Source organism: Netta rufina (assembly GCF_964035555.1).
Source record: "Netta rufina genome assembly, chromosome: 26".
Lineage (NCBI taxonomy): Eukaryota > Metazoa > Chordata > Aves > Anseriformes > Anatidae > Netta > Netta rufina.
The window spans coordinates 5,685,237-5,700,770 of NC_140150.1; the positions used below are offsets into that span (position 1 = coordinate 5,685,237).

Sequence of the window (15,534 nt, forward strand, 5' to 3'; positions counted from 1 at the left end):
AATACTTTGATGTAAATTTCTCAGTCAATTGAATCTTGGCCTTAACTCGGAAAAAAAAAAAAAAAAAGTCAATAAATGCAGATTTAGAGATAATGCTACTTCCCAGGTCTCGTGGAAGCCTTGAATTAATAAATTAGGGTAGAAAATGGCTTCTACGGAAAATCCAAGACAGCTGTTGCCCTTCCTCCTCATCCATAATCACCAGCAATAAAAAACTTGGAAGCTGACTTATGCCCTCCCTCCCTAATGCACCCAGTAAGTATTACATGCAGGTTTTGTATTTTATGAAGCCCTGGGCGAGCTGAGGGTTTGACGAGTCCTCAGACCTGGCAGAGCCCTGGCAAGGGACCCTGAGCTCCTCTCGCAGCCAGCTCAGCAGCGCTGCATTAGCAGGAGCCAGAGGAATGTCACAAACCACAGCCAGGAGGCTTCATTGGCCAGCCTGAGTGCAGGAAGGGATATTTTCTCCTGCCCTAGGAATAAATAAAGGCACACAGTCTCCTGGAGTTCATCATTCAATGCCTGCTGGTGGTGCTTGTCTTACTTTCCCCGAAATATCTGAGAGCTTTCCTTTCTAGTTGCAGAAAACACATCTCAGGGGCTGAAGGTTATCGGCTGCTTTTCCAAGAGCCCAGGAAGGTAAGAGCTGCCCTTCTTTATGGCTTTCCTCTGGAAGTACCAACAGGAAAATCCTCTTCCCATATTTTTCATAAATGGTGAATATTGTGCCCTTACTATGAAGCCTTGGCTAGCTTCAAGTGTGCCCCAGTGTAATTCAGGGCATAACAGCACAGAAAAGTGAACTTGATTTAAGTGAGAGCATCACTTGAAACTGCAATAGCTTTTCTCAATCAACTCTGCATTTAGGAAAGACCTTGAAACGCATTTTAAAGTGCTATATTAAGGCATTATTACAAAACCCTCTGCGAACACCATTATTTTGGCTCACTTTAAACTCGATACCCTTGATCTGACATTAATCCAAGGGCTGAGATCATGACTTCACGAGACAGCAGTACACGGCTGAGTTGTGATAACTCCTAACGCCCTGCCATACACCTCCCTGCCAGTGACTCTGTACCATTCCTGCTTTTTTTTTTCTGAGTTAAAGGCTGAGGCCCGGGATACAAGCAGCCAGCCCTCCACACAGCCCACGGGTAACACCTGCGCAGCACCAGGAGCATCCTACCAGGCACCGGGGCAGTACCAGGGGGTGATCGTGGGGTCAGGGGGACCCTGAGCTGTGTCTTCTCACTGATTTGACTCCTGCAGGTCAAAATCAGTGCCTCCAAGCACCCTGGTAAAGCAGGTATTACCGGTCATGGTAGGTGAAGGCAAAATATTTTATGTCACAGTAATGCTGGGCTAGGTCTGAGCACGTGGTTAATTAAAGAGGCTCAGCTCTTGAAAGTGGTAATTTGTGAAGTGTATAGCTTAATTGCTTGCAATCATCGGCCTGTCCCCACACTAAGCTACTCCTGAAGAGAAAGAAGGGGCTGAGCTGTGTCCGTTACAATTTATTTGGCTCCTGCAGGGTAACTTCTGCATGCAGATAAGGCTGCACCATTCCCCTTAGGGTTATCACATGTGAGCAGCTCCATACACCAGTCTTCACCAGCACTGTTACTGACAAATAAACAACACTATTAGAGGCTCCAGCATTCAAAACTTACCTGGAAGCATGGTCTGGCCTTTTGGTTATGGCTGGCCCCAAACAGAGCCCCACAGGATGCAGAGTCCCGTGCACGACGGCGTGTTGGGCGAGCACCGGAGCTGCAGCCACGGCTGTGCCTGCTCCTCCCTGCAGGCAGGGAGCAAGCACAGGCTGAGCCCTAGGAAATAAAAGAGGTTTTTCTGCTGTTCATCTCCGAACAGAGCTATTCCTGTGATTAGCCATAATCAGCCAGGACAGAGAAAGGATCTCGTGTCTTACAGAGGGGCCAATACCACTGTGCATCCAGATACAGCCCAGGCTGCACGCAGCAATGTCCCGCAAGAGATACGGAAAACTGTACTTTATCCATAATATCAGTTTTAAAATTCCCTCTAGTGGAGAAAAAGTGGAAATTCAAACTGCATGGCTCTGCTAGCCAGGCAATCCACACCCAAGTTCCCAGTGGCTTTCAGGTCTTGTGCTGCACAGCCCAAGTAGAAAAGGAACAACTGACCGGATGAAAACTCGTAAATCATTCCATATTATCTCGGTTTGTTAACTTAACAGAACAATAATTTTAAGGACAATTTTGTTTTCTATTAAAAAACTATTGTTATTTTAATTTTTGGAACAAAACAACATGTGAACCTGAAAAATGAAGTATTTTATTTTGCAATGCCAAGGCTGACAGGTTTGAGTTTTTCAGTTGCGTGGTGACTGTTACAAGTGTTCCTCCCTGGCCACCGCCGTGTCCTCTGCGGCAGCTCTGCGAGCGCACTGTCTGATCAGTGGCAGACAAAACAGGCCGACTTTATTGCCGATGTAAATCAGAGAAGCTCCGCTGGCTTCGTGGAGCACTGCAGATTTATGCCAGGAGCTGACCTGGCATCTCTATTTTCAAAACTAGGGCAGATTGAAATATGCTGTTTTTCAATAATATATTCAGGTTAACAGGGCTTTTATATTTGGGCAATTAATCTTGCATAGACTGAAAACCTCTTGGGACAACGTGCGAAGGTTGCTAAGAAGAAGAAAACAAACACAGTTGTGTAACTCAGCTCTCCCAGGTCTCTTCTTTCATGAAAACATATTGCAGTGATACAACAGTGACCTAAAATCCACTAATAATATTACTTTAATATACAGATGCACATCAAGATACAATATAGAACTGATTTTACTAAGAGGTAATATTACCTCATCTTGTCTTACTGTAAAATGAATCAAAGCAGAAATATTGAGACATAAATCTATGGTAACAAAGGGAAACCAGTATTGTGCTAGAGAAAAGTCCTTCTGGTTTATTGCAAGACTCTTCTGTTCCATAGCATGTGCACACACGTGTCAGTGTGCCTGCACGTGTGCCCATGCTGTATCTGAAAGCGGTCTGGGGCTCACCAAAGGCTGTCCCTGACCTGATCCTTGTCTTTCACCACTCCTTCTCGCTGTCTGTTCTGTGCAACCACCAGCAGCCCTACGACCATCTGCCAGCATCTTCAACTCATAAACACCGTAACAGATGCTATTCAGAAGTCCAGACGAGTGAGGCATGCCCTAACTTTGTGTTTCGGAAATAGACACCTGCCCAGGCAATGCCACCTCGTCTGCTACAATCCAGCCCACTGTGATCCACTTTGGGCAGATCCGTTACATATCCCATTTTTCCAGGTACCTCCATGTCTTTTCCTACCCCTTTCTTTGCTACAAAGCCCAAGTAAGACTGATACATGAATTACAGGTTATTTTTTTTCCCCTTTTTGCATTTCCCCTTTTTGCAGTTGGAGTATCACCCCCAACTTCACAGGGTTACCAAAATCCTTGTGATTTAACCCCCAGTTCTTAATTCTTGCAGCCTCTAAAATAACTTGGGAATTCAACCATTACATTTTGAGCAGCTAAGTAATCAAGTTCTGTGCTCAAGCCCAGGAAAGGAAATGCTACCAGCTAAAACCTGTCAAATTGCTGGCTCTGTGACAAGGCTGCCAAGGCGTCCAGAAGGCAGCACCCACCAGCACCCTGCAGGATGGCTGCTTCAGCACCCAGGCAGTGGCAAAGTGGCCACATGCAGTGCAAAATGCTGTGTTGCAGAATGCAGCCGCCTCAGTGTATGTCAGGAGTTTCCAGTCACAAATAGCAACAGACTCTGAAGGGATGTGCAGGTGGCTACTGCTTGATTAATGTGCGTGGCATCTGTTATTTCAAAGGGGCAATTACAGTATATAAACACGCTACCTCCATAGCACTGTATTGATTTGTGCTGGCTGAAAACCTTTGTGGTTATTTTTTCCTTTCTCCTCCCACAAAAAATAATTTTCTTCTGAGCCCAATAAAAGAGAAGATCTCGTTGGTTCTGTGTCATAACAGTACTACTGCATTCTGCTAGGAACCAGCCATCCTGCATCCGGCCATGAAATTCAGGTAATGACCCATAACCGAAGTAAATTAGTGTTTAATTCCCCATCCCTCGCAGACAGCTTACTAATGGAAATTGATTTCTAGCTTTTTTCTTTTTCATTTAGCATGCTCATGTAATGTCTTTATTTTAAATTCAAGTGGTTCCCAGCGATTTTTAACCCAAAGGCTGGTGGACAGGCAACCATGGAAAGCATTTGGTTCACCAGCGGTCTGTTGAACATTCCCTGGGGATGGCAGAGGCCCTTGCAGGCACAGTGGGCTCCTTCTGCCCCGCACTCACACCCCTGGATGTATGCACACTCTGGGCCAGATCCTCAGGTGGAGTAAATCAGTATAGCTCATACCCCTGCACAGAATTCATACTGTTATGCACTGGATCCCTTGCCCAAAGCTCTTGTACAATTAGCACGCTCTTGCATGACACACTTTGTATGTTTGCATGGGCAATGCATTCCCAGCCAGACCAAAGGGTGCTGTTCTGTCCCATAAAGTCGCCCTCTGTCCTACAGGCACGATGCTCATCCTCAAACCAAGCCCAGCGCCTCACTTGTGGCATTGCTGTGGTGTTTGCAGCCAAAAGCTAGGTTTGCCCCCCCCCCCCCCCCCAGCTGCTCACCCACTGCTGAGGTTCCCTGTAACTCTTGCTGAATTTGGGCTCTGTGGTGTAATCTGACACAGCCACCAGTGCGCACGGATACACACCCTTTTTTCTGCTGTTTAGGTAAAACTCAGCTGATGTTCTCTTCATTGTATAGAAGCACCAGCACTACAGACAGAAGCTGGCCTTGGATGTCCAACCCTTTTTCTTTGCGAGGGAGAGAAAGGTGGTAAGAGACGGTAAGTTTTTTTATAGCTCGAACTCCATAATTACACCAACTATGAGGCAAAACAAGATATAAAAACACTATGTTATTTACAACCTTCAGTTACTTCTGCAACCTCCCAGCTTCAAAAGAATTGGGAAGGGGTAAAAATCTGCTTTACCCAGTTTGCTATGGAAGTACCATGGAAGAACTGAAACTCAGCTGCTGCTGTTTTACACTTTAAAAGCAGGACTAACGGCTATTATTTCTCTCAGTGTCTGGTTGATTTTCTGGTCCCACAGACGCTTTAATAGTGCTATAAATTGTCTGGTAAGGGAATTGTTAGTTAGAGATAGTGTCTGGCGTATTTGTTCCTTATTGATGTATAAACTGGCTTGTGTGTGTTTCTGAAGACGAACGCTTTGTAGCAGGATGATAATAATAACAATTAGCATAGGCTATAGCAAAGTGTTAATTGTGGATTAGAATCCCAAACAGAGAAGCATATGCAGATCAGTCCTCTCCTTGTGCTCCCTGCTCCTCCGACTGGTGTTCAGAATGCGAGGGATGTTTCTCAGGATGAGGGAATTTTCTGTGCCTCCTTCTCTCTTCTTGCACTGCAAAAACCAAATCTTTCCTGAGTGTATTTGTTCAGGTGCTTTATGTGCTGATGCACTAAACTTCTATGCTCCTGGAGAATCCTATGTGTTATTCCTGATGAATGCTAATTTGGCTTAAATTCCTTCATGGATCAAAAGGGAAGGCAAATACGGAGACAGATGGAGGAGGGACACAAGACTGTCAGGTTCACAGCCTTATTGAGGATAATGACAGGGAAATGAAATGCTAGACTTTACTAGAGCTGTTTTGTGCAGAAGCATAATGTAATTATTAAAATAAATTTCTGTTCCTTCTTTTTATGCGATGTGGCTGTGGTTAGACTGTGAGCAAATTAAGAAACTTATCCTGTGCCTCAGTTTACCTGTTTACAGAGGCAAGAATCCACCTCTTCCTGCTGGAACTGTAGGAAGGATTAAACAAGGTTCACTGAGCACCTAAAATCTGCTGTAAGGACATTGTCTTGTTATAGACCTCATTTAAAATATGGTGACAAATTAGATGAAGTCAGAATGGACTGGGTTTTCTGGGCATGATCCGTGTCTGGGTTTTCATATTCAGAAGAGCATGCAGAGGAGAGATAACAGCTCTACTGAGATGCGTAGCCTCTGTGAACGTACATTGAAGTTTGTATGCTGTCTGACTTAGGCATTCAGAGGAGGAATGATAAAAGTAACCGCAGTCTTGTCTTCCAAGAATATAACCACCTTAGGTGAACTGTGCCACATATAGATTGTAAGAACCCGGGAAATAAATAACAGTGGGGTGAGGGGTCTTTGGTTAGTAGATCAAGGAGAGAATGTAACCATGACAGAAATAATTATCCCTACTTCCCAAATTGGGCAGAGAGAAGTCAGTAGCAGTGCTGAATACAATATTAAATACTTATCTTAGCCACTAAAGTGGAACATAGGCAATTAGAGAAAAGGCTTGGAAGATCAAAGTAGGAAAAAATATCCCTTCAAAGTGATAATCAATTATTGTTTTTAACCTACAATAGGCAAAAGACTACTTCAAGCTGCCAAGGAAGGATGTGGGCTTATACTGTTGGTTTTACTGTCCTGCCTCATGTTGGAGGTTTCCTTGGCTGGTTCTTTAATCGGAAGGAAATACCTGTTTGGTATGAGAAGCTGAAAAAGCCTTCATGGTGTCCATCCCGCAAAGTATTTCCTCTTGCTTGGACAGTCCTGTACACTGGCATGGGGTAAGTTCTGCCTACCACTCCCCATCTCGTCCTACTGTCGTCAGTCATTTCAAACTCTCATTTGCTTTTGTGAGACACATTTTCTCTGAGTCAGCAGGGCACATCAGGTATGCTTACTCCCAGATGATGAAGTACAGCCTGAGCCACCTTCTGAGTTGAGTTCCTCAGGTTTGGGCTGCAGGCTGTGCTTTTGGCCAGGGACACAGCCCGCACTTAGCACTGTGACAGGTTACTAAGAACAGCCACTGCCCCAGGGAAATCATACGAGCTACACCAGTATGGCACAGATGATGGGTCTGGGAGCAGGGAGGGCATGGAAGCATCTGTCATGCAAATATAACAAATCCCTACTGCGGGACAATCTTCCCTGAGAAGAGTTCGTCTACATTGTGGGCTCACTCACTTCAGGACAGCAAAACACTAATGTTTCCCTCTTCACAGCTATGCCTCCTACCTGATATGGAATGACCTGGGCGGATGCAGCAGCAAAGCTGTCATCCCGCTCGGCCTCTACGGGGCTCAGCTGGCCCTGAACTGGGCTTGGCCGCCCTTCTTCTTCGGTGCACGCAACCTGAAGATGGTAATGTATCTGTCCATCCATTCTGCTGTTGGAGGCTTGTTTGCTGGTATCTCTGCCACGGTTTTGGAGCTTGTTTAGAGGATTTCTACCTAGCATTACACAGCTGTAAAGAGAGCGACAAGAAGAGCTTTTACTCTGATATAATTCATGCTGCACCTGGTTGTAGACAATGGTATCAGTCCCTTCCACTCCTTGCCCTGTCTTGTAATTCAGATAGCTAGCCCTACCAGAGCAGGGCGGGAGATTCAAAAGTCAATAGCTCAGCTGCTGCATCTTCTAGTTAAGGACTTGGGGTGAGAGATAAGGCCCCCTCACAGCCACACCCTGTCCCAGCAAGCAGCTAAATTAGCATCTCTGTGGGGGCAGACCAGCTGTGAGCAGCTTACTGAGCAATTATTTTAATAATTGAGCTTACTGATACAATGCAAGGTGCATAGCAGAGACTGTTGGGGGAATATGCATGAAGCTTAGACATAGCATGGCAGAGCTGGACATGTGCTATATCCAAGAAGCATTTATCTCAGGTGCCAAGGCCTGGAGATCACAGAGTGGGATGTGTGTTTCCATCTGAATTTTGCCATTCTCTGTGTTAAAGATACATTTAGAAAGTTTACGTGATAGTAACCATTGGTACTGACATAAGCATATTTCTGATCTGTCTGCATAGGCATTATCAGCAGAAGGGGCCAGTGATCAACACAAACAGCATAGTATATTCATCTGAGGAACCTGATAGCAAAAAATTAACATTGGTCTTTGCTCCTGGTGTGATACATTCAGGTCTCACTCACTTGAGTCCAGGCTTTAGGATCAGCATAGGTGACTTCTCAGTGTTAAATCTTCCTGATTCCTATTCCTTCTCACCACCTTTAGTAGGAGTGTTTATAATCTTGCTGTATGTTCCCACAAGTGAGCATCGCACTAATTTTCTTCTTTCTGCTCTCCAGGCACTGATTGACATCCTGTGCTTAGACAGCCTGGCGATAGGCATGGTGTGCTCCTGGTACCGCATCAACAAGGTAGCGACACTGCTGATGGTGCCTTACCTGGGCTGGCTGGCCATGGCCACTTGTCTCACCATTCGCATCTGGAAGGACAACCCCGAGCAAAAACCAGGAAAGAGTGAATAAGAGCAGGACAGAAATGAAGGCATATTGTGAAATCAAACTATGCTGATGTGAACAAAGATCTAATAATTTGGGGCATCCATTCTGGGACAAGCAGAACATGCCTCCTCCTCCTCCCACCTTCACCATGGCTGTGTAAAACAAAGGTTTGCATCAAACACCTGTGTGCTCCTGTAAAATAACCACACTTCTTTGAGAACTTTTTTCCCACCACTGTTGAGGTTTTGGGGCTACAGCTGTATGATGACCATAATGCTATCAGGTCAAATTCCATTAGCCAAATTAGCATCTCATGATACCAGGGAAATTCAAAGTAGCAGTCCCGGACATCCTTCTGCACCGCTACCATTCCCCCAGAGAGCAGAACTTGTTCACACATGCGGGTAAATCCTATCTCCTCTTCTGGACCAAACAAAAATGCCCTTCACTGATGCACACCAATTTTAAAGGACTTGAGTTTTTGCTATTCTTGCTGTTGCTTCGTTTTCATGTATCACCTGGTTTGTGCTCTATACCATTAGCTTTTTATCAGTCAGACACTGAGAAAGCAGTAATCTGTCTTGCTCTGCTAGTGAAAGGGGACTTGGTACTTTGACTTCAATTTGTGGAGTATTGCACTTGTTGAGTTTCATGCTCCAAGATAAAGCAGCAATGATTAGAATGTAAATGCTTGTCCCAGAGAAAACCTCCTCCACCTTTGTGCACCATTCCTTACCAGAAAAGAAAGACTAATACAAGTGCCTTTGGGGGGGGGAACACATTAAAATGTTTGTTTTCTTAAGTACAGAAACACAAGAGCTATTTTAAAATTCAAGAACTTGCTCACCCTGTCCTGAAGGTTGTAATTATACAACTGGCAAAAAGTCTCATGCCCAGGCTGTAGGAGGCAGTACAGGTACCTCATCCCAGTCTTTCCACTCCTGAATATTATTCATCAGGAAAGGTTAAAATACAAGCATTTCTAAAGAAATAGGACCAAGCCATGAAACAGAATCAGATATGAAATGTGAATGGACTAGCCCTTGTCTATCCTTTATTCTGGCCCTTGCATTTGAGAGATCTGAACGTTAGATGTTGCCATCTAAGAAAATATTTACTTTTTTTTTTTTTTAATAAATAGAAGCAATTTATGTGAAGAAAAGTAGTAAGTGAATCCTCTCTGGCAGCTGACTAGATTAAGGTGCGTGGGTTTACTTGCAAAGGTTTGGGGGTACAGAGGCTTAGCTGAGGATGTAAAAAAAAATAAATGTATTTGCTTTCAATAAAACCAAGCCACTTTTGTTTGGGAAAATAAATAAATCCAAGTTACTCTTGTTTTACTGCTTTGGCACTAGTTTTGCAAAAGGGACTCAAGAAATTCAAGGGAATCTGCCTGGAGTCTGTGGGCTGTGCTCGTGAACCAAAGAGAATGGGATAAGCAGCAGGGTTCTGCAGGGCTCCAGCAGCCAGACTCACTCCTCAGTGTGTTTTAGGAGCAAATGGGGTGGGTTTGGAGCCTAAAAGTCCCAAAGGTGCCTTCAGCTGGGGTCCTGCACAGCAGAGACACTCCCACGCTGCAGGGATGCAGGAGCTGCATCCCTGTAATGGGCTCTTCCATTATATCTCACCCACACATTCAAGGTAAGGAACCTAATTCTCGCTGGCCCCTTTAAACAGCAGCAGCTCTGGGTTTGGGGTCCTTCCCAAATCATGTCAAGCCTGATTTTCGGAGATGCTGAATGTTCCCGTGTCCAACTCCTGTAAATGGAATAGCTAGGTGCTCAGCATGACTGAAAGCTAAGCCCAAGAGAAACAAATACCAGCAGCTGAGTGCAGATGAAATTTGTGGTGCTTTTTAAAATTTGGCCATATATCTTGTTCTGTCATTTTGATCCCATCCATTATTTTTCCCTTCTAGCTAAAGGACACCTTTATTCAGGACTGCTGCTGCAAGCATATTACTGTAATCTCCTGAGTAAAAGCTGCATAAGAACAGGCCATTGAATAGACGTGACTGTAAGCAGTAGGACTATAAAGCAGTGAGCACTGCAAGCAGCACCAGGAAAATCATAAGCCACTTTTTTAAACTTAAAAAAAAATAATAAATCTTACATATTTCGGGACTTTATATAACCGTGTGTTACCACTCATCTTATTTACAGTGATGCCATGTCTGTGTCTTCCAGAAAGCCACATGCCAAAGGACATGAAGACATAAATTATTGCTTTCTAAACAGAAACTAATATCTGGCCTGGAGATTCAATTCAGTGGAGTTAAGAATGATTTAGGGTAGCTGAACACCATCATGCCTATCCTTTCCTAGTTAGCACGGGAAAGCCATGGAGAACAGAGATGAGCAGAGCCATCTAGTGAATCCAGGAGGAATAAGGCAGGTCTTTGCAGTGTTCTCCATGTTTCAAAAGCGGAAGAGTATTATTTAAATCACACCTAAGTTGTTAAGTGACTTTTGACCTGGTTCAAACTTGCAATGTTTTTATAACAGTCCCAAATTAAATATATGGATGGATATTTGAACAGCTTTCAGAATTACTCCACTTTTCCCCTCTTCCTATTTTATTTCCTGAAAGTAAAGTAAAATCTTGAATTAAAAATAATAGATATTTATTAACTTTTCATGTTTGTCTTCCCCTTTTTCCCAGTTGGTGTGACTAGCTGACTTCTTGTCTTTATTTCAGTTCTTCTTCTTTCCAATCCACCTGAAAGCACACTAATAGTTTCTCTTTCCTGCTTGCATTTTCTTGCAGGCAGCAAAAATAGCAAGTGTTCCTATGTGTAATATACATAACAGCTAGCCATCAATTGCAAAGTTAAATTCAGCAAAGCAGCCTCTTGTATTAATATTTAAAGCACCATTTAACGTATCTGCAATTTAAGCAGCTATACTGAAACCCTTTGCATAAAAATAGTTAATGATGTTCCAAAGTCAGCCATCTAGAAGATTTCTTATTTATATTGTGCAGTGCAGAGCAGACCCAGACCCTGCCCTTGTGGGCTTCAGGGGCTGTGGTTTCGTGTCAGTGCAACCTAATGGGGCTCATCCTAATTTTTCCCCAGGAAAGCCCAGAGAGAGCATGGAGAAGTTTTGCTTATGCCACCATAAAGTAGGCAGCTGGTAGGCTGGATCTGTATCACCTTAGCAGGCACACAAGGTGTTTGTCCAGCCCCCCTAAATTAGCTTTGGGAATGGATACCATATCCTGCCCCAGCGTCAGGGAACATTCATAACCCACGGCAGGACGTGTCGTGGTCTACATGATTCAAGCAGTGACTCAGACAAAGGCCGTGCATTCATGACAGTTTTCACAGGGTCGTGGCATTTATAGAAGAGCCACCTCTCAGATCACCATGTCTAATGATGATCCCTCTCTTCAGGCCTCAGACAGTCTTTCCAGAAAGCTGTATTTGATATTAAACTGACTGTACACTTGATCTTAGCCCAAAAGGCACATCCCTGCTTGCTGGATACATGGTATTTGTGCATAAAGCAAAATCTTTCTGCCTTTCAGCCCAGCCTCTTTCCCTAACCCTTGTCTCATTCAATAATTTACCAGCTGTTCCAGAAAATACTCCGGCTTTGGTAGTAAGGAACTTTAATTGACGTGCTGGTGTCTGCAGCTATGTTAAAATATAGTCAAGTGCTGGAGAGGATGTGCTGCTGTGTGTGTGTAAACTTTAAAGAGCTGACTCGTTAGCACTGAGTGGTGCTGAGCATCAACTCCTGGGGCTTTGAGCACCTGCAGCATGGCTGGGGTTGACCTTCCTCTTGAGCTGCTCCCTAGAAAACTGCAGCAGACTCCCAGCAGGAAGGAGGATGTGCTGCTTGGAGCTGCCATTACCTTCCAGTTGGACTTTGAATTAATCGGACAGCCAGCAGTGCCTGCCAACAAAGCAGACTCCTTCCCAGCTCCACGGTTGTGTAGTAACGGGTGTGCAAGTGTTGGGATCATAGGCCAAGGACACCCAGGTTTCAAGTGTGAAGATAAGGAAGGCAAGGAGGCAAGAGCATCACTTATCTCTGCATGCATCATGGCTCGTTTCAGCCCTGGTGTAGTTCTTTTCACAGGGAACTCACGTCCTGTACAGGGGGACATGGGCCCTGGCTGGGCTGAGCTGAACCCTGTGGGATTCTGCAGCAGCTGACACAAGTGTTTCCCTACCCCTTCCCCTAAACCTTGGCAGTATTGTCCTGCAGTGCAGTGAAAGGGACAGGTGAGGGCCTCCAGGGGCTGAGGGAAGGAAAGCTGCCTCTGCACATCACTGTCAGAGTGTTTATTTATTTATCACGTAACGGTAGTTACAGCCGGAAAAAGCAGGAGGGGATTGCTGCCAGACAATGTAGCTAGGGAGATGTTTTGTTACTGCCACCAGCTGTCCCTTTGGAATAGAGAGCACTTCTGAGCCATGACTCATACAGCCAGTGTCTTATTTCACTCTCCCATTTAGCCAAAAATGTTCCTTCAGCCCAAGAATGCAATAAAAGCTTCCTTTTCCTGGCAAGGACTTTCACAGTCAGGTGATCAGCAAAGGAGAAGAAGCATTTTAACTTCAGGAAAGGAACTTCTGCTGTAATTAGAGGACCAGCAGATAACCTGCCTGAGAGGTCAAGGGAATACTCCTTTAAGACAAGAAAAAGTCATCAGATTATTTCAAGATACTGTAAAGTCAGTGGAAAAACTCGTCTGGACTTGGACAGATGCACAATCAGATCTTAACATGCAAGACAGCAGCAAAGCCAGAATCAAATCTCCCAGAAGAGGCTGACACCTCAGCCTTCCCTTGCTAGCAGTCCCCTCTGCTGGCAGCTTTCCCACTGCAGACAGCTCTTCAAGTCTTACTGCGGATTTGGTGACTTTGAGGTCTACTCCTTTCCATACTCCATCTAGCTCTGCTCAGGCATTCTGGCCTCAATGCCCCAAAAGGGTAAACACAGAACCTTTAAAATACAGGGGAGGCAGCCTGCCAGATGCTGCAGGACAGATCTGCCACAGGATGGAGAATGGGCTTGGGCAGGAACACACAGCTTGGGTTTGTGCCCCTGAGAGGGAAGCAGCTGAATGGCCGATCTTGTGTCTGCAGTGCAGGGCTGTTGGAGGTTTCCCCAGACATGAAGTGCAGCTGCTGCAGGGGATTTGTTTAAGTGGGAAGAGTCCTCACCTACCAGCTGCATCCAGCTGCTAGGCTGCAGGGCAGTGCTGGAGACGAGCAGGATTTAGCCCTTGCTGCAGAGGAGTGAATGAGGAGAGGCAGTGGGCTGATTCTTGTGTGAGACCTGACACGTGCAGATCTCGTGTACCTCTTCCGTGATCGAACAGCAATTCCACTGTGCAGGACTCTCAGAGCAACACAGAATTCATAGGCAACTAAATAAACCATTATATCAATGAGGAGAGGGGCAGTGGGGAAGGAAGCCTGGGTAAAAATTCTGGTTGGAAGCACACTGATTTTAGTTACCCTAAGTGCCATGGGGAGATCCTTGCGTGAGGGTAGCTGCGTCCCTGCCCCAGCTCCTTCTCTGAAATAGCTACTGGGAAAAACATTTCCATCACTGACTTGTGTCATTAGGCCGATGCACGCACGCTCTTGTACACACGCACACTTCGGGGGAACTAGGGTCATTTAAAAACAACTGAACAGAACTGATCAAAGCTTTCATTCCTAAGGCTCTAATGCAAAATGTCAGATTGACAGCAACTTGGTGGTGTCGCTTTATATTTTTGGCACAGGCAGACGCTGTAGGGGGGGGGATCATGCACTGCCCTAGATGGAGCTGCGAAGCAGCTGGGGAAGGGCTGGACAGAGGTAGAGTCTCCGTGCCACATTCCGGAGATTAGATAGGAGCTCAGGCCTGAACTCCACAGAAGGGCCAGGCCAGTTAAAGCTAAAGGCTGTAGGAAAAAATGGGACCCTAACAGTCGCGAGCTTCCAAAAATAAAGAAAAGTGGGTCAGAGGGACTGGAGAGGGGCTGGAGTGCATTTTCAAAATACAGGGGGGAGAAGGAGACAAGCTGTCACTCATTAAGAGAGGATCCCCTTCCCCAAAAATACTGCCTGAAATGTCAAAGGTGAGAGAAATTGGACAAGGGAGTTGGAATTTGAACATAGTTACCAGGCAAGAGGAAAAACACTACACCTGCTCTCCAGGAAAGTATTTTAAGCTTAAAAATAAATAAAACCTTGCACCATGAAAATGAAAGATGTATGTTCTGCAGATAGGATGTCTTGGAACTTGTCAAATCCTTCATTGCGCCGTTGTCACAATACTCTCTGTGCCAGCTATGCCAGTCATCAAATAAACAACTTTCTCATCACTAGCAAACAGAGTGGGAGTAAAAGGGTGGGTGGTGTGCCCTGTCCCCAGAGTGCATTTCAACGATGCTACTAATGATGAACTACAAAGGGTATTGTGATTCTCACAGAAGTGCGGAAAGGCAGGCTGCTGTTAGCAAGGGGCTTGAAAAAGTAGTCAGAAGGCAAATTATCTGCCTAATGGCATAAATTCATTTCACTTTAGTGAGAGTGCAGAACCCTTAGGAATTGCCTCCAATGGTATTGTAAAGACTGCATTTGGGCTGAAAGCAGGTACTCACGCTTGATTTCTGCAAAGAGCAATCCATCTTTAAATCAAACAGCAGGTTTCCCACTAAGTACAGACTGAACACTCAAATATAGCTTAATATTGCATATTTATCCAAGTCTTGATGGTGGGTTCTGAGCTAAATCCAGAATCCAGGATCCTGGAGGTTTGATTTCAAATAAGCTTTGGCTAAAACTTGAGTTCTGCACAACTACATACTTTCTATTTACTTCCAGTCTCGTGTCATGGCAGGATTAGTCTCTGAGAAAAATCATACTGAAGTTTTCATCAGGCTTGGCTCATATGGGATTTATACAACCCTTAAGTGAATTAAATTGTGAGAAATTGGAAGAATTTCATATAATTCTGAATTTAAAAGAGACAATCCTCCCAAACCAAACATATAAAACCCTTTTCAGAGCTCATGTGAATCTTAGATTAACCCTGAGTATCCTTCTGAGCTACTGCAGCCTCTTCAAAAAAATCTGCTTGATATAGTGCCAAGCAGACCAAACATCCCCAACTTTTGATAATATATAGTCCCTATAGTCCTTCTCA

The 15,534-nt window shown here is 44.8% G+C and overlaps 1 protein-coding gene across 1 annotated transcript; it reads left to right on the top strand.

Annotated features, from left to right (window-relative positions):
- The first annotated feature begins 4,815 nt into the window (after window positions 1–4,815).
- On the top strand, window positions 4,816–9,604 carry TSPO2 (translocator protein 2). The gene is made up of 4 exons (XM_084301717.1): window positions 4,816–4,906; window positions 6,491–6,694; window positions 7,136–7,274; window positions 8,222–9,604. Exons 2-4 carry the CDS (start codon window positions 6,522–6,524, stop codon window positions 8,402–8,404), a joined length of 495 nt encoding a protein of 164 aa, XP_084157843.1. The 5' UTR covers window positions 4,816–4,906; window positions 6,491–6,521; the 3' UTR covers window positions 8,405–9,604.
- The last annotated feature ends 5,930 nt before the right edge of the window (window positions 9,605–15,534 follow it).

What these genes read in the sequence shown, in the direction of transcription:
- TSPO2 (XM_084301717.1), top strand. Translation starts at nt 6,522, where the DNA reads ATGTGGGCTTATACTGTTGGTTTTACTGTCCTGCCTCATGTTGGAGGT. An exon ending in GTCCTGTACACTGGCATGGG is followed by an intron (nt 6,695 to 7,135) that starts GTAAGTTCTGCC and finishes CCCTCTTCACAG; the next exon opens with CTATGCCTCCTACCTGATAT. An exon ending in GTGCACGCAACCTGAAGATG is followed by an intron (nt 7,275 to 8,221) that starts GTAATGTATCTG and finishes TCTGCTCTCCAG; the next exon opens with GCACTGATTGACATCCTGTG.